This window comes from Chiloscyllium plagiosum, chromosome 39 (assembly GCF_004010195.1).
Source record: "Chiloscyllium plagiosum isolate BGI_BamShark_2017 chromosome 39, ASM401019v2, whole genome shotgun sequence".
In the NCBI taxonomy this organism is placed as follows: domain Eukaryota; kingdom Metazoa; phylum Chordata; class Chondrichthyes; order Orectolobiformes; family Hemiscylliidae; genus Chiloscyllium; species Chiloscyllium plagiosum.
Genome location: NC_057748.1, coordinates 18,575,950 through 18,597,955, shown reverse-complemented (window position 1 = coordinate 18,597,955; position 22,006 = coordinate 18,575,950). Strand labels below are relative to the sequence as shown.

Genomic DNA, 22,006 nt, shown 5'->3' with positions numbered 1-22,006 from the left:
GAGTGTGTTGGGGAGGGTGGAATTGGAGCTGGGAAAACACAGCTAGGACTTCATGCGTTCATTTAAAGCATTGAAAAGCTATTTGTGATACACACATTTCTTTTTAATTGTGATAATTTGAGCTGTGGCAAAAAGCCTGCACTCTTTATAGTAGTGCACAAGTTCAAGTCGATCATATGGAACCATCAAGCAGTAAATCAGATCAATGTTAACTGAGTGACATTAAATATTTTATTAGACAATTTTCTTATAAGAAGGAAACAGAGGGAAAGTAGTGAGTGAGAAAGTCTGTGTGCTTTTTCAGCATCACACTTTTTGACTGTGAATCACTACATGACTGGGATGCAGAGAGGTGCCAATCTTAATCAATAAGTGATATGCAGGTAGTCTGAAAGAGATTCTAAGCAAGTGTGGTTTGGTATCTGTTTCCAGTGGATGCTTTGTGAGGGGTCAAAGCAGTTCCATAGTCTCAATAGTTGGAAATAATAAATTTGCTCAGTTGGCCTCTCTATAAGCTCCAAAATCAAGATACAGTATGATATCTTTCAAAATTGCATGAGGGTGTTTTACCTTTTAAATTCTAGAATATTCAGTACGATTCAATCTTTGATGCTGTGGAACATGAAGATCTTGATGCAGTTCAACGGATACTTAATCAACCAGGCACACAGGATGACCTGAATGAGGTTACCAGCAATGGACTTGTACCACTGGATATTGCAGTGCTGACTAACAACATCTCAATGGCGAGCCTCTTAATGAATGCTGGAGCCAGGGATAACCATCAGTGTGAGTAGAGAATGCTGAAGGCTTCACTTTGATTCTCTTCTTCTTGTTTCCTTGTGTCTGAGGTGGAACTAACTGATAATCTGGATTAACACCACTATGAGATTCAACACTACACTTACTGTGATAAGCCTAAGTGGTCAAATTATGCTTTTCCTTTTAAATATCAAATATTCTGTAAGTTCCCCCTATTGAGTGGCCTGGTTAAGAATTGGCAACCTCTCATTCCCTCAACCAGTGTACAAACTATTGAGTAAATGAAACTGTTTCCTGAAGCTTTCATTGCTGCATCAATCAATTCAGTTGTGACAAGAGGACATTGGAAAAAGTTGGAAAAGATTAATCCCATTTATTTCATTTATATTAAATGGAAGTTCCCCAAGAACCCGGAGAATCCACTTTGATACTCTAGCCTGTGGGGAGTTAAATGAACACCTGCAGGGTAGAGTCGCTCTTCAATCAGCCAGATTATGCAAGGAAGAATTTATTCAGGATTCCCGCTTCTGATTTCAATCCAAGGATCCTGTGTTGACAGGTTTGAGCACAATCATAAAAGCCACCATGAGTTAAATAGTCATGCCTAAGCTGACCCACATAGAATAATGGGAGTGCAGTGCTGGAAATGCACAGCAGGTCGGGCAGCATCCGAGTAGCAGAAGAATTGACATTTCGGGCAAAAGCCCTTCATCAGGAATGAGGCTTGTGAGCCAAGGGGATGAAGAGATAAATGTGAGCGGCTGGAGCTGGGGGAAAGGTAGCTGAGAGTGCGATAGGTAGATGAAGGTGAGGGTAATGGTAATAGGTCGGAGAGGAGGGTGGTGTGAATAGGTGGGAAGGCAGATGGACAGATCATAAGGGGAGTGCTGAGTTGGAAGGTTGGATCTGGGATAAGGTGGGGGGAGGAGAAATGAGGAAACTGGTGGAAACCACGTTGATCCCATGTGGTTGGAGGGTCCCAAGCAGTTGGAGGGTCCCAGGGCAGAAGATGGGGTTTTCTTCCTCCAGGCATCAGATGGTTAGGGTTTGGCGATGGAGGAGGCCCAGGACTTGCAAGTCCTTGAGTGGAAGGGGGAGTTGAAGTGTTCAGCCACGGGGTGATGGAGGAAGAACGCCTCATCTTCTGCCTTGGGTCCCTCCAACCAAATGGGATCAATGTGGATTTCACCAGTTTCCTCATTTCCCCTCCCCTCACCTCATCCCAGATCCAACCTAGCAATGCCCTCATGTCCTGTCCTATCTGTCCATCTTCCTTCCCACCTATCCGCTCCAACCTCCTTTCCGATCTATCACCATTACCTCCACCTTCATCTACCTATCACAATCTCAGCTATGTTCCCCCCCAGCCCCACCCTCCTCCCATTTATCTCTCCAGCCCCTTGGCTCATAAACCTCATTCCTGATGAAGGGCTTTTGCCCGAAATGTCGATTCTCCTGCCCCTCGGATGCTCCTGGACCTGCTGTGCTTTTCCAGCACCACACTCTTGACTCTGATCTCCAGTATCTGCAGTCCTCACTTTCTCCACATAGAGTGATGCCTTAATTGAAATAGCTGGGAGGCTGCTAACATATAATATTGCACATCCAGGAGATTAGAAAATGTATAATAAAGTTAAAGGAAAAGAACCATTTCCATTTTTATGAAGTTTATAGTCTGTGAAATAATATAAAATGTAGTCACTGGGAATGCAATAAACAGAGCAGACAATTTGTCCATAGCAAAGAGGTTCATACAGCAATAATTACCAGATTATTTGCTTCATGATGTTAGTTGTAGGATATATAATGACCAGGTACCAGACAATGCTCTTTGGCTCTTCCTTGTAAACATGAAATCCTTTACTCACCTGGGAAGATTGGCAGTTCTGTTTAACATCTTGTCTGAAAGACAACAACTCTGCAAGTGCAGCACTACCTGTACATTACAGTGGAAGTAGTGAGTCGAAAAGTGTGGTGCGAGAAAAGCACAGGCTGTCAGGCAGCATCTGAGGAGCAGGAGAATCAATGTTTCGAGAATCAGCCCTCCTGATGAAACATAGATTCTCATGCTGCTCGGATGCTGCCTAACTGGCTGTGCTTTTCCAGCGCCACATTCTTCGAGTCCGATCTCCAACATCTGCAGTACTCACTTTCTCCTAATGGGAGTAGTGAGCCTAGATTTTATGTTCTTCTCTACAATAAGGTTTGTGTACAAAGCTATGTGATTTTTTAGTCATGTAAGCCCTGATAGATGTTGTCCTGGGTTATGTAATGCCCATTATTCTGGAGTTAGTCTGCCATTCTGATGAAGTTTGACCCCAGGCAATCTTCCATGCTCTGGTCGTTTTAATGTTAACCGTGATCCTTCCCCCTTGGGCTTTAGAGTAGCTTTTGCTGCAAGAATCTTTATAGATGTTAATGATATCCAGTTCCAATCAGCACCAATTCATTCCATCAACCTGAGAGCAATTGCACAGTCCCTATCAGTCTGTGTCCCTCATCCAACTTTGAGATATTGAAATAAAAACAGAAATTGCTGGAGAAACTCTACAGGTCTGGCAGCATCAGTGGAGAGAGAGCCACAGAATTAACTTCAGTATGTCTGTTCTGAGTTCTGAAGAAGAGTTAACTCTGATTTTCTTTGTCCACAGATGCTGCCACAGCTGCTGAATATCTCCACCTCTTACTGTTTTATTTCTGATCTTCAGTATCTGCACTGTTTTGCTTTTATCGTGGGTATTGGGCACCTTTCAAACTGCATTCAGTCACAAATTGAAGAATGTATGTCAAGAGGACGTGTTTCCTTCATTTGTACTGTGGATAATGTAACAGTACAGTGACATCTCTAAGTAATATTGTACCTACGTCCCAAAATTAATTTGAAGCTGCTGTGAAAACAATGACGGTTTATCAACTTTCTCAGTCTTGTACTATTTTTTCCCTCATTCTCTTTTTCTCTTTTCTCTACAGTCAATGAAGGCAACTGGGACATGCACCTGACCGCTTTAGTGAGCAAAGCAACACAGAAAATTACAGAACTATTAGAACTCAGGACTGAATCTTCAGAGGCTGATTTCTACAGTAAGACCAGGGAACTCCGGACTTGGAGGTTCAGACAAAAGCTGTATAAGCAAATGAAAACTGCTTTTGAGAATGCACGTAAGTACATATAGTTAGTGAAACTACTTTAGAGGCTGAGGAATCGCTATTTTATAGAGTCTATATGTCTCTCAGCAAAGTTCATTCTTCAAAGAGAATGATATGGTCATCAAAGTTATCAAGTGTTGCTTGTTAACCTTTTATTGAATCCCACTACCCTATACAGGATTTTACTGAAAGGTCATACACTGGATGTTCCTATGGGGAGTGATGTGTCATGGATCTACTTCTGTAGCTACCTATGTGGTGTGCTCCAGATTCTAACCCTGTATGAGCTAGATATTTTCTTTGTTTCTTTCACTGTATAGCAAGAAAATTAAAAGAAACCAAGTTAAATTCAGTTCTGGTATATTTCATGGTACAGTTGCCAGCTCTACATGGATGCATTCCAAATGGTTTCATCACATGTTTCTCATTTCCAAGCGCCACACTCCTGTGGGACATTGCTGCCCACTAACAGGTACTCTTTTCTTTAATTCTTCTGGTTCATCCCAACTTGCTGTTGAGAAAATAGTAGTGAACTGCCTTTTTTAACCACTGCAATCCATGTGGAGAAAGTCCATGTGATCTTTAGACTATCAAGGTGAGAGTTCCAGGTTTCTGACCTAGTGACAGAGAGGAAACAGTGATGCAGTCCAATTGGGGTGGCATGTGGCTTGAAGGGAACTTACAGGAGGTGGCGCTCCTATGAATCTGCTGGCCTTCCAAATCTAGATGGAAGAGGTCATGGGTTTGAAAATGCTTTCACCAACCATTGCTGTCTCCTTCCTCCATTCTGATCCGATTTACCTCCTTCGCCTGAATTCCACTCACTGCAATGTTTGGTTCAGTATCACTGCCCACAAACTAATTAAGAACAATGAACTGTGGAATAAAGGGTTAACTATACCTTTACTGTAATGATAACTACTTATACTATGTAAAGGTGACATCAGAGGACATGGAACAGGGACCTGAGTTGATAGAAGGTTATAATCCAACATGTTTATTTGGAAGCACTAGCTTTCAGAGTACTGCTCCTTCATCAGGTAGCAAGTGCTTCGAAATAAACCTATTGGACTATAACCTGGTGTTGTGTGATTTTTGACTTTGTCCACCCCAGTCCAACACCAGCTCCTCCACATTGTAATAAAAGTCATTGATCATAAATTATAGAAACAGGATTAGGCCATTCATCTTATCAAGTCTGCATTGCTATTCGATCATGACTGATGTATTTCTCAATCCCATTCTCCTGCCCTCTCCTCATAACCTTTGATCCCCTTAATTATTCAGAACCTATCTTAAATACACTCTGTCTTAAATACACTCAATGACTTGGAATCTATGGTTTTCTGTGACAATGAGTTCCAGATTGAGGCTGAAGAAATTTCTCCCCATTTCAGTTCTAAAGGGTTGCCCCTTCACCCTGAGGATGTGCCTGTAGGTCCTAGACTCTCCTACTATTGAAAACATTTTCTCCACATCCTGTCTATCTGGGTCCTCTTAGTATCCTGGAAGATTCAATCAGATTCCTCCATCATTCTTCAAACTCCATCGATTAAAACCCAGAGTTCTCAACCGCTCCTCATAATACAGGCCCTTCATTCCTGGGATCTTTCTTGCAAATCTCCTCTGGACCCACTCCAATGCCAGTTCATCTTTGCTTAGATACAGCGCCCAAAACTGCTCACAATATTCCAAATGATGTTCACTGCCATGGCTGTATCATCTTCTATCAACAACCCAGGGCTGATCTTATTACATAGTGGCAACTGGTGACAACAACTAGAAAACCAACAAGTGACAAGAATGTGCTTGAAGAGAAGCCGAGTGGAGGACTTTAAAGTTAATCTGGTGATGACATTACAGGGAAGAAAAAGCCACACAGCACCCAGCCATTGGCACAGGCAAGACATCAGCAGGCCCAAACCTTAGATACCCTCCAACCTACCCATCCTGGAGCTTTCTGGAATGTAGAATGCGCACACAGGTCATGCAGAGATAGAATGGGAGTAAGCTGTTTTGTAAAGTTCAGAACTGTAAGAGTGTCACAGCAGCGAGAGATGTGCACCAGTTGTAACTTTGCCACATGGAGTGGTGGGGAGATATCCTCACTGGAGCCAAATCTGCTCTATTATCAATGGGGGATTTAAGAATAATTTGCCCAAACAGTAGTAGAGGATTTCCATCTGAAGGGCAGAAGTTTGGACACAGACAATTCAAGTCTACAATTGTCAAGGAAATAGCAAATGCAGAAGAACAAGTATCCTCCTTCTTGGAGGAAGTTGTCGCCCCACATGATGATTTCTGGTATACAGGTATCATGGTTAAAGGCAGGAAACCTCAATTTGCGTTAGATATGAGGGTATGTGTCTCCATTCAATGGGATTCCATACCATGATTGTAACCTAGATGTCTCCAATGTCTTTAATTCAACTTCAAGGTGCAAATGAGGTATTCACATCAGAGTGAGAGGGCAGATACAGTCTGAGCTTCATCATAATGGGAAAGAGATCACCAACGTTTGTACGTCATTTCTAATCACCATTCCTATTTATCACTTGTAGATGCTTTTGAGGTTTTGAGCCAACTTTGTTTAGAATCAGTGTCCATGACAGAAACTCCATCCACAACACCGCAGGGAAACAATGTAGATCTTTCATTTCTCTTTGAGGCAAAGCTAGAAGAAATGGGGGGAGGGATGAAGGTGGCCAGCCGGGAGAGGGCATCTTCAGGAAAGAGTGCAGAGAATGGAGCTGCCACTCGTGTTGTTGATTTAGTGGAAGTAGTATCATGAATCTTCCTGTACTTTTTGACTTCACTACCAACAATCATGACATTTCTGTATCTCTTGGAAAGAGAATCAACTCTTTGTGGAACAAAGCATCAAAGAGCTGCATTTATCTGTCTATTCCAATGAGCTCACCGATAAAAAAAAACAGCAGCAGCAAATGCAATTAGGTGTGGAAATTTCTACTTGTAATGAATGTCAGAAGCCGTGCAGGGATGGAAAAAGAGACTGACATCCTGAAGTCTCCATTTCTGTCAGTATATTCAACATTCATTAAAGATGGTGAGTATCTTAATAAAATTGCAGGAAACTCAATAAAACGAGAGGACTTGCCAGTGTTTCAGGCTAAGTGCTGTGAACAAACACTAATTGTAGACACTCAAGCAGTGAGAGGGAAAGCAGATGAAGACAATTTTAAAGTGTTTCAAACACTAGTGAAGTTTCAGAACTTACTCCCAACATTTAGAATTAAAAACAGATCTTCAAACATACATGAAGGAGATTTCAGAACTTTGACACAGATCCATGAGCATTGAAGATTCAAAGAGGCTGGATTGTACCTTGCGTCTACAGATTTGGATCATCATAGAATCCCTACAGTGTGAAAGTAGACCATTTAGCCCATCAAGTCCACATCAACTGTCCAAAGAGCATCCCACCCAGACCCAACCCCCTATTCTATTCCTGTAACCCTGCATTTCCCCTGGCTAATCCACCTAACCTAACATCCCTGGACATTATGGGCAATTTAATATGGCCAATCCCCTAGCCTGCACATCTTTGAATGGTGAGAGGAACCAGAGTGCCTGGAGGAAACCCACATTCCAATAGCAGAAATCAACTGCGTATGGCATACATTTACATGCCAGACGTTCTGAAGAGTGATCCATGAACTATGAATTTGTATAGCATGTTTTGTCCTCTTTCATTTTCAAATGTTCCACATCAAAAATAACCACTAACAAAAGATAAAGATCAGTTTATAACACAGTGGCTGAAAGTTACTGAGTAAAAAGGTGATGCAGATATACACTACATTATAGATACAAAGATTAAAAATAGGTACAGATGAAAGCTATTTATAAAGATGAAAGTAATCTTTACTCAGAGAGTAGTAAGGATATGGAATGCTTTGCCTGCAATGGTAGTAGATTCGCCAAGTTTAAGTGCATTTAAGTCGTCATTGGACAGGCATATGGACATACATGGAATAGTGTAGGTGGGATGGGCTTCAGATTAGTATGACAGGGCGGCGCAACATCGAGGGCCAAAGGGCCTGTACTGCGCTGTAATGTTCTATGTTCAAGTCCCACCTATGTTCAAGATGGGACTTGAACCCTGTCCAGGGGTAAGGAACTACCGTGTACTACAAGAGGTCCTCTCAGAATTCTTCTTGGAGTTCTGTCAAAAACGGTGGTTCATTGCCTGTCTTAACTTAAAAGAGTTACAGCGTTAATTTTGAGGAATTATTTTTATAGAAACAAAGTCAGTTATGTTAGGCTGTGATGTCCTTCTAGACACTTGTTCTTTCAGAAGATTTGAATTCTCACAGCTTTAGAAAGATCTTGTTCAAGGTTTTGTCTTGTCCAAGGTTTAATCAAATTCTGAGCGTCTTTCTTTATGATTTGATACTGAGGTAATACACAAGTCTGTCTGCTTTTTTGGACTGTATTGAATGAACATAAACAAGTAATTTGACTGCTAAGGTCCATCTTGCAAGATTCAGTGTCTATTTTTAAAAAAGACCAATTGGCTTTCTTTGCAAATTATGTAATATTATAAATGCACTGTCATAACAAGACAATAAGCAAACAACATTCAGGTGAACTTTACAGATTCAAACCTCTGAAACAGATCACCAAGAGGTGGTTCAGCAGCTGTGGGCAGCTATTGGAAAACTATAAAGGCAGAAGGAGATGTTTAAGTCCAAATTCAGTCAACCAATATTGAATATTTCGAGATTATAACTCGGCAGAAATGTCAACTAAAGTCTGCAATTGAGTCTCATCAGCAAGCCATATAAGTATTCAAGTTTTCTATCAGTAAAAGCAGCAGAGCATTTCTAGAGCTCAGGAATACTTTAGAAATGTTTAAAGCCAAGCATCAGTTAGAGCAGTTAAAAGCCTAGCTCTATTAGCAATCACACAGAGCTATATAGCCACAGACCTGGATTCACAAATTACAAAGGTCCCAGTACAGTACATATTATAGCACAGGAATGCACAAATGCTGTACCACATCCAAAAAGAATTACAGTACTATCAGATAGAAGTGTTTGCTGTTTGCACACTTGCCTTCATTGCTCAGACCATTGTGTTAAGGAGTTGGGACATCATGTTTGTAGTTGTACTTTTGGAGGACTGTGTACAGTTCTGGTCACCCTGCTATAGGAAGTATATTATTAAATTGGAGAAGGTACAGACAAGATTTACAAGGATGTGACTGGGTCTGGAGAATTTGTGTCATAAGGAGACTTTTCTCACTGGAACGTGGGAGGTTGAGGGATGACCTTATAGAGGTTTGCAAATTCATGAGTTGCACGAGGGACTTGAAAACTAGAGGGCATATTTTTAAAGTGATCTTAAAAAGGGCCTGAGGGGCAACTTTATCACACACAGAATGGTTTATATGTGGAATGAACTGTCAGAAGAAGTTCATAGATTCATACAGCACAGAAAAGGCTCTTTGGCCCACCAAGTTAGCACCAACGTAACTCCCACTAAAAGTGCATTAATTCCAATTTCCTGTACCTTTCCTATATACTTGAATGTTATATTTTTTAAAGATTGAAAGATTTCTGGCCTCCACTACCTTCCCAGGCAGTGCACTCCAGATTCCCACCACCCTCTGGGTGAAAAGATTTTTCCCAAATCCCCTCTAAATTTCCTGCCCTTTGTCCTAAAGCTATGTCCCCTCATGATTGATCCCTCTACAAAGAGGAACAGCTGCTCCCTACCGACCCTGTCCATACCCCTCATAATCTTTTACATCTCAATCATGTCCCTTCTCAGTATTTTCTGCTCTAAAGAAAACAATCCAAGCCTATCTAGTCTTTTCTTAAAACTCAATCCGAGGCATCCTAGTGAACCTCCTCTGTACCCTTCCAGTTCTATCACATCCTTCATGTGTCCCCACCTCCTGGCTACTGTTGCAGTGTTTCATGACTGCTGCTGGAAGCCAAATGCCCTGTAGAGTCTGGGTCTGAATTCACACTGCATTAAATTGATAGGATTACCAGTTATTGTGTCCCTGCCTCCTGGCTGCTGCTGTGAGGTTTCCTGACTCCTGCTCCAAGCTAAGTGCTCTGTAGAGACTAGGCCCGAATCCACACTGCACTAGATTCCTTGGCTTACTGGTTACTGTGTGCCCACTTACCAGCTACTGCGGGATTTCCCAACGGCAGCTGCAAGTTAAGTGCCCTGTAAAGACTCAAAACGAATCCTTACAGGGCAGAAAGAGGCCATTCAGCCCAGCAAGTATTGTTACGACATGGGGTAACCCCTCGCCCCGGCTATTTTAAACCAACAACACAGAAAAGATTTATCCCATGCGGTAATGTGTGAAAATTCGAGAGGCCAGGAACTAGTAAAAGTAAAAGTAACAACTATTTCTTAACATATAAGAGAGAATAATTAACTAACAACTATTTACTACTCCTTCCTCTAACCTATCTTTTACTTCCCCTTCTGTAATACTAGTCCGATAAATCTTAAGCAGGAATTTTAACAAATTTCAAAAGCAGCCAACTGTCAAATCTTCTCTGTATATCTTCCTCTGTTGTCTTTTCTTCTTCTTAGGGATTTCTATTTCACACGTCACTGATCGATAAAGGTACCTTTAAGAGAGTTATTCTGTAGTCTACGTGTGTTGATGGCTTGGCAGTTCTCCTTCAACTGTTCAAGTTTTCCCAGTCTTATACCCAAAAGCATCAGATTGTGTCATTGGCTTTTAATATTGTTAATATACTAAATTCAAACTTAATTGGAGTTTGATTTTTTTTAGGGTGTAATTTAAACTGATTGGCACAATTCAAATTTGTTTTTGTCTCTAGGCAACCAGCTACACTAGCTGCTGGACCAAGAGGTTACATTGTATCTTGTTCAGAACACTTGGTGTTGTCAGATAGTTCTGCTAGCTTTTAACTTTCCTAAAGGTACAGTACACCCACATCTTCATAACAATATGCAGCAACCTTCTGAAGAGCATCCCTTCCAAACCTAGCCCTCTACCATATCCCCATATATACCATTATGGACCAGGCCAGTCACCACCACCACCAAATCCCCCCCCAACCCCCAATTATTTTAAAAAGGTAGCCTAGACCCTAACGTTTTTCTTATTTTAAAGGCAGATGTGAGGTGGATATTCTAGGTGTAATGCAGCTGGTCAACCCACTTGGCTTTAAGTAAAACAAAATTTATTTAAACACTACAGTTGAACAAAAGGAAGCAGAATTTAGAATAACTTAACTGTTGGAAAATTTAACCAACCCGTACGGTAACTATTACTAATTGACTCTTCCAATACAGTAGCATTCCTTAAACATATGGTGGCTCAGTGGTTAGCACTGCTGCCTCACACACCAGTGACCCGGGTTCGATTCCTGCCTCGGGTGATTGTCTGTGTGGAGTTTGCACATTCTCCCCGTGTCTGTGTGGGTTTCCTCCGGGTATTCCGGTTTCCTCCCACAATCCAAAGATGTGCAGGTCAGGTGAATTGGCCTTGCTAAATTGCCCATAGTATTAGGTGCATTCGTCAGGGGTAAATATAGGATAAGGAAATGGGTCTGGGTGGGTTATTCTTCAGAGGGTTGGTGTGGACTTGTTGGGCCGAAGGGCCTGTTTCCATTCTGTAAGGAATCTAACCAAATCTTGTGGTGTAAAATCATGAATATGTGATAAAATCATACTCTTTAGCCAAAAAGTAAATTCAAACGTAGATTTTTACAGGCAGGAGGGAACAACATCCAAAGAGATTTTAGAAGAAAGTTAGAGGAGTTCTTTACTGAAGCCTGCAACTCCCCTGGATTCAAACACTTTGTGACTGCTACAGCTAAAACAAACTAGAAAAAAACCTGAACTGGGCAAACTGGCCACTCTTGTTCTATTGTTAAACCAGACACTTCGCCATCTCTGCCTTTACAACGTCTTTGCAAAGAAAATACTACGGACAAAATAACCTTTTTAAAATGACAGCATCGACACAATACCATGGCCATTCCACCTAACCTGCATATCTTTGGACTGTGGGAGGAAACAGAGAATGTGCAAACTCCACACAGTCACCCAAAACTAGAAACAAACCTGGGTCTCTGACACTGTGAGGCAGTAGTGTTAATCACTGCGCCAGTGTATTGCCCAAATGGTATATGTAGGTACAGTTACAACATTTAAAAGACATTTGGACAGGTACATGAATAGAAAAGTTATAAAGGGATATGGATCAAACACAGGCAAGTGGGACTAGCTTAGTTTGGGAAACTTGGTCAGAATGCACAAGTTGGATCCAAGGGTCTGTTTCTGTTCTGTATGACTCTATAACCGTATATCTGTATAACCATAGCTGTGGAAGCACCGATACTAGCTACCTTTCCCAATACCAATGAGACCCTAGTAGAGAAAGTGCATGATCCTGATGTTAAACCTGCAAATAGGTATGCAAAACAAAGGACACCACAGGAACTTCCTATGGATCCTAATCCAAATGCAAGTGTTCAAGACAGTCTGATTCCCTCAAATATTCTGGTGATTTTATTGTTGATGTTGGTGCACTCCTGCTTTCTGTTTCTGAGGTGTCCTTGTGTAACCTCAAGCTGAAGTTAAGTGTAGAGGCATTACCATCACATATGGATGAATAAATGCCTTCCATAGGAGAGATAGAGAAATCATCATTTTCTCGACTGCAAAATTGTTTTCAAAATACTCTTTGTTCTTCATTTCATTGACTAGATTAATCTCTGGACCACACTGTTGTGCAAAATGAAATGAGAGGGTGATTTTTTGTTCATTGTGTTCTGTTTTCAAAGGTTTGGGATTATTCAAGTTCTGGAAGCTTATCTCTTTAATCAGCTTTTCCTTAATTCTACATCTTAATTTTACATTCACTGGACGTATCACAGCCCGAGTGCCAGAAGAGAAGCTGCCATCGCAGTCGAACAATGCATTTGACATCCAAGGAAATGATCAGGGAGCACATACATACTAGAAGTCCTCCAGGAGAGCCAAGAACACTGGCATAATTGACACCGCGGGTGAAAGAGATTTCGGGTAGTGGGAACATAGAAGTTGGATGGAAATTGTAAATAGTTCATGAGGTTAACTGTTTGTGAGAAGAGAAGACTTGGGGGAGATATAGAGAAAAGAGTTAATGGTATAGTTTTATTGTAATAATAGCTATTGTAATAATTGCATAGGTAACTATGTCATGATGATGTCACATCATATGCTGAGTCCCCACTGTGTAGTCTTCCAGACGTGTCCTGTCTAATCATCTCCTGTATAAAGTGTGCATACTTAATAAAGGTTGTTGATGTTCCCTGACATGGAAGCGGACTTCCCTTCTGATCTCATAATATAAACTACCAAACTGAGGAATGCAGTCATTTCCCTGTGTACGTCAACTGTTTCAGGCAGATTCAGTTTAACACTGAATGATAGGATGACCTGAGTTATCTCTTTCCTTGACAGATGTCCCTGATTCTCCAGAGAAAGTGTGTTTGTCAGTAACTGGTACTACATCCCTTCGAGTCACATTCCAGGAACCAGCAAGGAGCAGCACCTTGATAATCACTCGCTACAAAGGTAATCTGATATAATTGCTCCAGATGTCTCTGCTGCAACTTGTCTGCTGTAGAGCTGCTAGCTGTTTAATTTGTGAGCAGGCCTTGCAGAATTTCTGTTGTGCAGAATTTCTTTCTGTCTCTACCACTGGGTAAGGCTGTGAGTAAATGAATAATATTTCACAGGAAATGAACAAAGTCAATCCACACTGTATTGTATTAACTGATCTCTGTCAGTCACAACTTTCCAACTGACCTCAGCACACCTCCTTTAAGTGAGGGAAAAATCAAATTAGGAGTATGCTCCTAATCACTGTCAAGTGTCTGTGTGTGTGTGAGAGAGAGAGAGAGACCCTGAGTGACCCTATGCTCAGTTAGTCATGTGCTCTGGTCTCTGCTCCAGTGGTCACAAAACCTGCCAACACTCATTGCATAGTATTAGACTGTAAGAATAGTAACATTGGCAAGAGACCGGAGGACACTGGCCACAAGTATATCTGAGTAAGAGAGTGCACTACTTACAAAAGAGGTTGGGAGAAAATTGGTAAGAAAAAGTATTTGTTCAAAAGTAAGTTCAATAGTATCAGACTGCCATTTTGAACCAGTACTGATTTCTTCTTGTTATAACTGTAAATGGCATTGTTAAGACCACACTTCCTGTTTTGATCTCGTTCCTTAAGGATGCATTTACATTGGAAGCAGTTCCAAGAAGGTTCACATTCTTGGGATGAAGGAGTTGTCATATAATAAAAAGTTGAGCAGGCTAAAACCATACTGATTGGAGAGAGAAACATAAACACTTCTGAGGAGGTTTGACAGGGTGGATGTTTCCATATGGGAAAATCCAAAACAAGCAGACACTGTTTAAAGATTCAGAATTCTCTTCCCCAGACAACAGAGGAGGTTGGGTTTTTGAAACCTTCAATACTGAGTTTGACAGATTTTTGATCAAAGGGACTTAAAGGATACGGTATTGCAAGGCACAGCAGACTCAAGGGACTGAATGGCCATCTCCAACTCCTTTTTCTTATTTTGTTTCTGTATTATTATCTCATTTCATGCAGGAGCAGGTTCGATGGGTCGAATGATATATTACTGCTCCTGTATGTTAAAATACTACAATTATTAAGTGCTGTAGGGGAGATCAGAGGATATGTATTTTTATATAGAAGCTTCCAGCACAAAACCTCACACCAGCAGCAAATATTAAGGCTGTCAAAACAGTGTTAGGCTGCCATCCTTTCTGAGCAGCCACCAAAAGAATACCTCAATGCATTAGTGGAAATTGCAGTATTTTGCCAATCATTGACCTGTGCAGATGTTCTTCTGCCGTCATCACGTTTCTTCTTCAAGGAGAAGACTGAGAGGTTACATCTATCAGAAAATCCTGAAGAAACTGGCACTGTTTTCACTGAAGAAGATTAAAGCTGAGAGGTGATCTAATTGGGGCCCAGAGAAGCAAGGCTGAGAAGTGAAGCCAAGGCTGGGGAAGCAAGGTGGGGGTAAAGCAAGTTACGAGGCGGGGCAGGGATAGAGACAGAGAGACAGACAGGAGACTGCAGGAGTTGGTGGAGGAGGGAGGGCAGAAGACTGTAAGTCTTAGAGAGGTAAGAGAGAAGGTGCAGGGTCACTGGAGGAGAGAGGCAGAGATTGAGGGAGAAAAAGATAGAGGTGGCAGAAGTTAATAGGGATGAGAGAGGGGAGAGGCTGCATAACCTCGGGTGGGAATTTGGGATTATATTCGGCATGGACTCGTTGGACTGAAGGGTCTGTTTCTGTGCTGTATGACTCAATGTGAAAAGAAAGAGGGAGGAGTCTACAGGGGTGGGGGAGACAAGTCTGGGGTGATCTGTGAGAGAGATCACTGGATAGGGAGGGGAGACTACAGGAACCAGGGAAAAGAGATAGAAGCAGCAAATGTCAGTCAGTAAGAGAGTGACAGGGCTCCTCAGGCTGGGGAGACTTAATGGATCGGGAAGATGAAGCGGGAAGGAGGCTGTGAAAGTCGTTGGAAGAAGAGGGAATGGGGGAGGTGCAGGATTTTGGGGGAAGAAAAGAAGCTGGAGGGTTGAGGTGAGAGAAGCAGAAGTTATTGGGGGAGACACAGGAAAAGGCTGCAGGGTTTAGTGGGGTTTGGGGAGAAGAGGTGGTTGCAGCATTGAGGAAGGGAGGCTGCATGGGTTAGAAGGTAGGGAGAGGGAAGGTGCAGAAATCGGGGAGAAGGACGAAAGGGAATAGTGGCTGCATGGGTTGGGGGACATAATGTGGATAGAGGGGTGGTGACAGAGACAGAGGGAGGCTGCAAGGCAGGAGAGGAAGGCTGGAGGAGGTAGGAAGTTGGAGAGAGAAAGAAGTGACAGGAGTGTAGAGAAGATGCCTACAAGGAAAGTAGAGAGGAAGGCAGCAATAGAGAATGAACAATTTTATTCTTATCAATAAAGTAATACTCTGAATGGGAAATCTCTATCTTCAGGCTGCAAATGTTAAGGAGCTTTGATGTTAGGGAATAGGAATTGTAGTGGGTGTTATTATAATGAACACTGTCAATTGTTAAATTTAAATTTGGATTGAGATCTAATTTGCAGTGAAAAGGATAATAACTGGTTAAAATGTTTCAGCTCTGTGCAAAGTTGGCCATGCTGAGTTTGTAAGTTCATTAGATATAGGAGCAGAATTGGCCATCAAGTCTATTCCACCATTCGATCAGAGCTGATATGCTCCTCACGTCCTCTTTTATGCCTTCTCTCCATATCCCTTTAACCCATTACCAATTAAAAATCTGTCTAACTCCTCCTTAAATTTGCTCACTGTCCCAGCATCCACCACATTTCAGGGTAGCAAATTCCACAGAATCACAGAACTTGGGAGAAGTATTTTCTCCTCAACTCAGTCTTAGATAAGGGGTCGCAAATTTAAAACAATGACCTCTCGTCCTAGAATGCCCCACAAGAGGAAGCACCTGCTCCACGTCTATTTTATCCACACCTTTTATCATCTTTAATATCTCAATTTTATCTCTTCTCATTCTTCTAAGTTGTAGGCCTAAACTCAATCTAGCAAGTTTTGAGAAGATTTGTAGCTCAGGTTTGCTCGTTGAGCTGGAAGGTTCATTTTCAGACATTTCGTAACCATGCTAGGTAACATCTTCAGTGAACCTGCAGATGAGGCCCTGCTGATGATTCCTGCTTTCTATTTATTTGTTTGAGTTTCTTTGGGTCGGAGATGTCATTTCCTGTGGTGGTGTCATTTCCTATGGTGATGTCATTTCCTGTTCTTTTTCTCAGGGGATGATAACTAGGGTCCAAGTCAATGTGCTTGTTGATAGAGTTCCGATTGGAATGCCATGCTTCTAGCAATTTTTGTGCATGTCTCTGTTTGGTTTGTCCTAGGATGGATGTGTTGTCCCAGTCAAAGTGGTGTCCTTCCTTATTTGGATGTAAGGATACGAGTGAAAGAGGGTTATGTTGTTTTGTGGCTAGTTGATGTTCATGTATCCTGGTGGCTAGTTTTCTGCCTGTTTATCAAATGTAGTGTTTGTTACAGTTATTGCACGGTATTTTGTGAATGACATTAATTTTGCTTGTCTGTATAGGGTCTTTCAAGTTCATTAGCTGCTGTGTTAGTGGGTTTGTGGGCTACCATGATGCCAAGAGGTCTGAGTAGTCTGGCAGTCATTTCCGAGATGTCTTTGATGTAGGGGAGAGTGGTTAGCGTTTATGGACATGTTTTATCTGCTTGTTTGGGTTGGTGCTGAGAAATTGGTGGACTGTGTTCATTCGGTACCCAACAGCCAGTCATTTATCCAGGCTAATAAATGACCCCTAATCCCATATTCCAATCTTGTGAATTAACCTTTTGTGTGGCACCTTATCAAACACCTTCCGGAGTCCAGATAAATTATATCTACAGTATCCCCATTATCCACTTTGCTTGTTACATCTTAGAAGAACTCTAGCAAGTTAGTCAATCATGATTTTTCCTTCATAAAATCATACTGACTCTAATGGATAGCATTTTGACTTTCTAAATATCCTGTAAGTTAGGTGAATTGGCCATGGGAAGTGCAAGGCTACAAGGTTACAGGGAAAGGGTAGGGGATGGCTCTGGCTGGGATGCTCTTCGGAGAGTCAGTTGGACTCAATGGACCATTTGGCTTGTTTCCACACTGTAAGTATCCTTTGATTCTAATGCAATGGAAATGCAATAGCTGTGCTCTAATCTGTCTGCGATGGGGGTGTGTAAGGTGATGGCTTTTTATGTTGAAAATGTGTTGCTGGAAAAACACAGCAGGTCAGGCAGCATCCAAGGAGCAGGAGAATCGACGTATCGGGCATGAGCCCTTCTTCATTCCTGACCTGCTGCGCTTTTCCAACAACACATTTTCAGCTCTGATCTCCAGCATCTGCAGTCCTCACTTTCTCCTAGATGGCTTTTTGTGTGTCAGTTATTTTGAAACAAACTTTTGTCGCTAACTTCTGCCTACTGTTTTGTGTCAATATAAATGTTGTGGAGTCTGTGAAATTAATGCTTTCATTGTTTATTGTGGCTTTATGTTTAATGGAGGCTTGGTAGTGTTTGAAGCCATTGATGTATTCTTCTAAATATGCTGCGGTGTAAGTCCAAATATCCCATATGTCAATAAATAAAAGATGTTGTTACTGTTTGACTGCATTACTTAATATCTGTTGCTTGAATGAAAAATAATTTGAAAATCTTAAGAAGAGACTCCAGAGGAAATCATAAATAATCCCTGTTTCCAATCCTCAAAGATGTGAGTGGAAAGTTAAAGTAGGGGATGTATGAGAGACACAGAAACAGGAAAAGCACCAGAGTCCATGATTTTCCTCCCTGGCCTTGTGTTATGTTTGCATGTATGCATCTGAATGTTCATGTTTGTGGATGTAATTTAATGTGTCGGTGCATGACCATAAGACATAGGAGCAGAAATTAGGCCATTTGGTGCATCAAGTCTGCTCTAACATTCAATCATGGCTAGGATTTTCAATCCTATTTTCCTGCTTTTCCCCTGTAACCTTTGACCCCCTTAGCAATCAAGAACTTATCCGTCTCTGTTTTAAATATACTCAATGACCTGGCCTCCATAGCCTTCTGCGGCAATGACTTCCACAGGTTCCCCACTCTCGGGCTAAAGAAGTTTCTCCTTATTTCCATTCTAAAGGAGTTTCCCTTTACTCTAAGACTGTGCCCTCGGGTCCTCGTCTCTCCTGCCAATGGAACATCTTCCCAATGTCCACTCTGTCCACGCCAATCGTTATTCTGTAAGTTTTAATCAGATTCCCCCCTCATGCTTCTAAACTCCAAGTGTAGTCCCAGAATCCTCAAACATGCCGCATATGTTAAGCTTTTCATTCCTGGGATTATTCTCATGAACCTCCTCTGGACCTGTTCCAGGGACAATACTTTCCTGAGGTATGGGGCTCAAAATTGCTCACAGTACTCTAAATTTGGTCTGACCAGAGCCTTATAAAGCTTCAGGAGTATATCCCTGCTTTGTTCTAGTCCTCTCGAGATGAATAACAACATTGTATTCCTAATTACCGACTCAACCTGCAAGTTTACCTTAAGAATAACTTGGGCTAGGACTCCTATGTCCCTTTACAATTCAGATTTCTGAATTTTCTCCCCATTTAGGAAACAGTCCATGCTTCTATTCTTCCTACCAAAGTGCATGACCTCACACTTTGCCACATATTTCATCTGCCACTTCTTAGCCTACACTCCTAACCTGTTCAAACCTTCATACAGCCTCCCCACCTCCTCAATACTACCTGTCTCTCTACCCATCTTTGTATCATCTGCAAACTTAGCCAGAATGCTCTCAGCCATTTCTTTGTTCCCCATTACTACACCATTTTCTAGCAATCCAATGCCTACTTTTGCCTCTCTAAATATATAAAGGACAAAAAAGAAACTCTTGCAATCTTTCCTAATATTGCCAGTTAGCATATCCTCATATTTAATCTTCTCCCTTCTTATTTCTTTCTTTCTTGTCCTCTGTTTGTCTTTGTGGTCTTCCCAATCTTCTGGCTTCCCACTGCCCTTCCCTACATTATATGCTTTTTCTTTTGTTTTCATGCTGTCCCTGCCTTCCCTAGTCAGCCACAGTTGCTTCACCCTCCCTTTAGTGTGCTTCTTTTTTCCTCAGGATGAATTTTTGTTGTGTCTCTGGGATTACTCCCAGAAACCCCTGGCATTGCTGTTCCACTGTCTTTCCTGCTAGGCTTCTCTCCCAGTCAATTCTACTCAGCTTCTCCCTCATGCCTCTGTAGTTTCCTTTATTCAGCTATAATACTGTTACATCAGTTTCCACTTTCTCCCTCTCAAATTGCAGAGCAAATTCTATCATATGATGGTCACTGCCTCCTAAGGGTTCCTTCACCTAAGCTTCCTTATCACATCTGCCTCACTGCACAACACTAAATCCAGAATTGCCTGTTCCCTGGTGGACTCCACCACAAGCTGCTCCAAAAAGCCATTTCAAAGACATTCCATAAATTCTTTTTCTTGCGATCCACTACCAACCTGATTTTTCCAGTCCACCTGCATATTGAAATCCCCCCATGATCACTGTAACCCTGCCTTTCTTACACACCTTTTCTATCTCTTGGTTTATCTTATGCCCCAAATCCTGTTTGGAGGTCTGTAGATAACTCCCGTTATGGATTTTTTTACCGTAGTGGTTCTTCAACACTAACCACACAGATTCTACATCATCTGACCCTACTTTGTATATTGCTACTGATTTAATTTCATATTTTTAACCAACAAGGCAACTCTGCCCACCTGCCTGTCTTTTTGGTAGAATGTATATCCTGGGATATTTAGCTCCCAGTCCTGATTCCCTTGCAGCCTTATCTCTGTAATGCCCACCACATCAGACCTGCCAATTTCAATCTGCCCCACAAACTCATTTACCTTATTTCGTATACTACACGCATTCAGATACAGCAAGTAACTTTCACGCCACACAAATGCCAGACAATGACTATCACCAATAAGAGACACTCTAACCACCACCCCTTGACATTCAACAGTCTTACTAACATCAAATCCCCCACTGTCAACATCGTTGGGGTTACCATTGACCAGAAACTCAACTGGACTCACCACATAAACACAGAGGCTACAACAGCAGGTCAAAGACTATGGATACTGCGGCGAGTAACTCACCTCCTGACACCCCAAAGTCTATCCACAAGACACAAGTCAGGCGTGTGATGGAATACTCCACACTTGCCCTGGATGGGGGCAGCTCCAACAGCACTCAAGAAGCTTGACACCATCCAGGACAAAGCAACGCGCTTGATTGGCACCACATCTACAAACATTCAATCCCTCTGCCACCGGGGTTAAGTAACAACAGTGTGTACTATCTACAAAATGCATTGCAGAAATACACCAAAGGTCCTTAGACAGCATCTTCCAAACCCACAACCACCTCTACCCAGAAGGACGAGGGCAGCAGGTATTGAGAACACCACCACCAACAAGTTTCCCTCCAAGCCACTCACTACTCTGACTTGGAAATATACTGCTGTTCCTTCAGTCATTGGGTCAAAACCCTGGAATTCCCTCCTTACCGGCATTGTGGGTCAACCCACAGCAAGTGGACTGCAGCAATTCAAGAACGCAGCTCACCACCACCTTCTCAAGGGCAAATAGGGATGGACTATCAATGCTGGCCAGCCAGCAACGGCCAAGAGCCACAAGTGAATTAAAAAAAACTTTAGTCCTATAATTGACTGGCCCTCTTCTCATTATTATTTGATTAGCCAGTGTATTTGAAGTTTAATTACTAACTCTTTCCAAACACTCTGTCATTTTTTGTGTGCTGGAGACTTTAATAACATGTTCTAAGTTCTCCTTTCTTCATATTCATGTAAGTGTGACTGTGCATGTGCGTGTATGTTTATGTGAAATACAACTTGCCAAAATGTAGAACATTAGAAGAATGGGAGAGAGAATGAAGGAAGTCAGGGAACATTGCACAGGAAAGGGTCATAGGTAGAATGTTGGGTGGTGAGAGCTGGTGGCAGCAAGTCAGTTCTCTAGATTAACAATCTTAGTGTCCATCTCTTTCAGTGGAGTGGAGTTACACCGAAACCTTTGAATCTACTGTAGGAGCTGCAACTGTCGAGGATCTGAAGTCACTACAGTACGCAATAGAAGGCCTCAACATGGTTAGTGATAGCAGTATACATTCTTGCCTTGTGTTTGGTCTTTCATCATTTGTCTATAACATATTCCAATTCATAGCCCAAACTACATGAAGGTTCAATATGACTGTTCCTTAAAATGCATTTGCAAGAACATTGACCTCACAGCATTGACCTCACAACACGGACATCTACTACAAACCGACCGACTCCCATAGCTATCTGGACTACACCTCCTCCCACCCTGCCCCCTGTAAAAACACCATCCCATTCTCCCAATTCCTTCATCTCCGCCGCATCTGCTCCCAGGAGGACCAGTTCCAAAAACGTACAACCCAGATGGCCTCCTTCTTCAAG

The 22,006-nt window shown here is 42.0% G+C and overlaps 1 protein-coding gene across 1 annotated transcript in view; it reads left to right on the top strand.

The window, feature by feature from the left end:
• LOC122542304 (ankyrin repeat and fibronectin type-III domain-containing protein 1-like) overlaps window positions 1-22,006 on the top strand; it is a 134,135-nt gene that overhangs the window by 67,946 nt on the left and 44,183 nt on the right. The window contains exons 4-7 of the mRNA XM_043679914.1: window positions 585-789; window positions 3,733-3,921; window positions 13,381-13,494; window positions 21,576-21,673. Of these exons, the coding sequence (XP_043535849.1) occupies window positions 585-789; window positions 3,733-3,921; window positions 13,381-13,494; window positions 21,576-21,673 (606 nt within the window). The remainder of the gene's footprint in view (window positions 1-584; window positions 790-3,732; window positions 3,922-13,380; window positions 13,495-21,575; window positions 21,674-22,006) is intronic.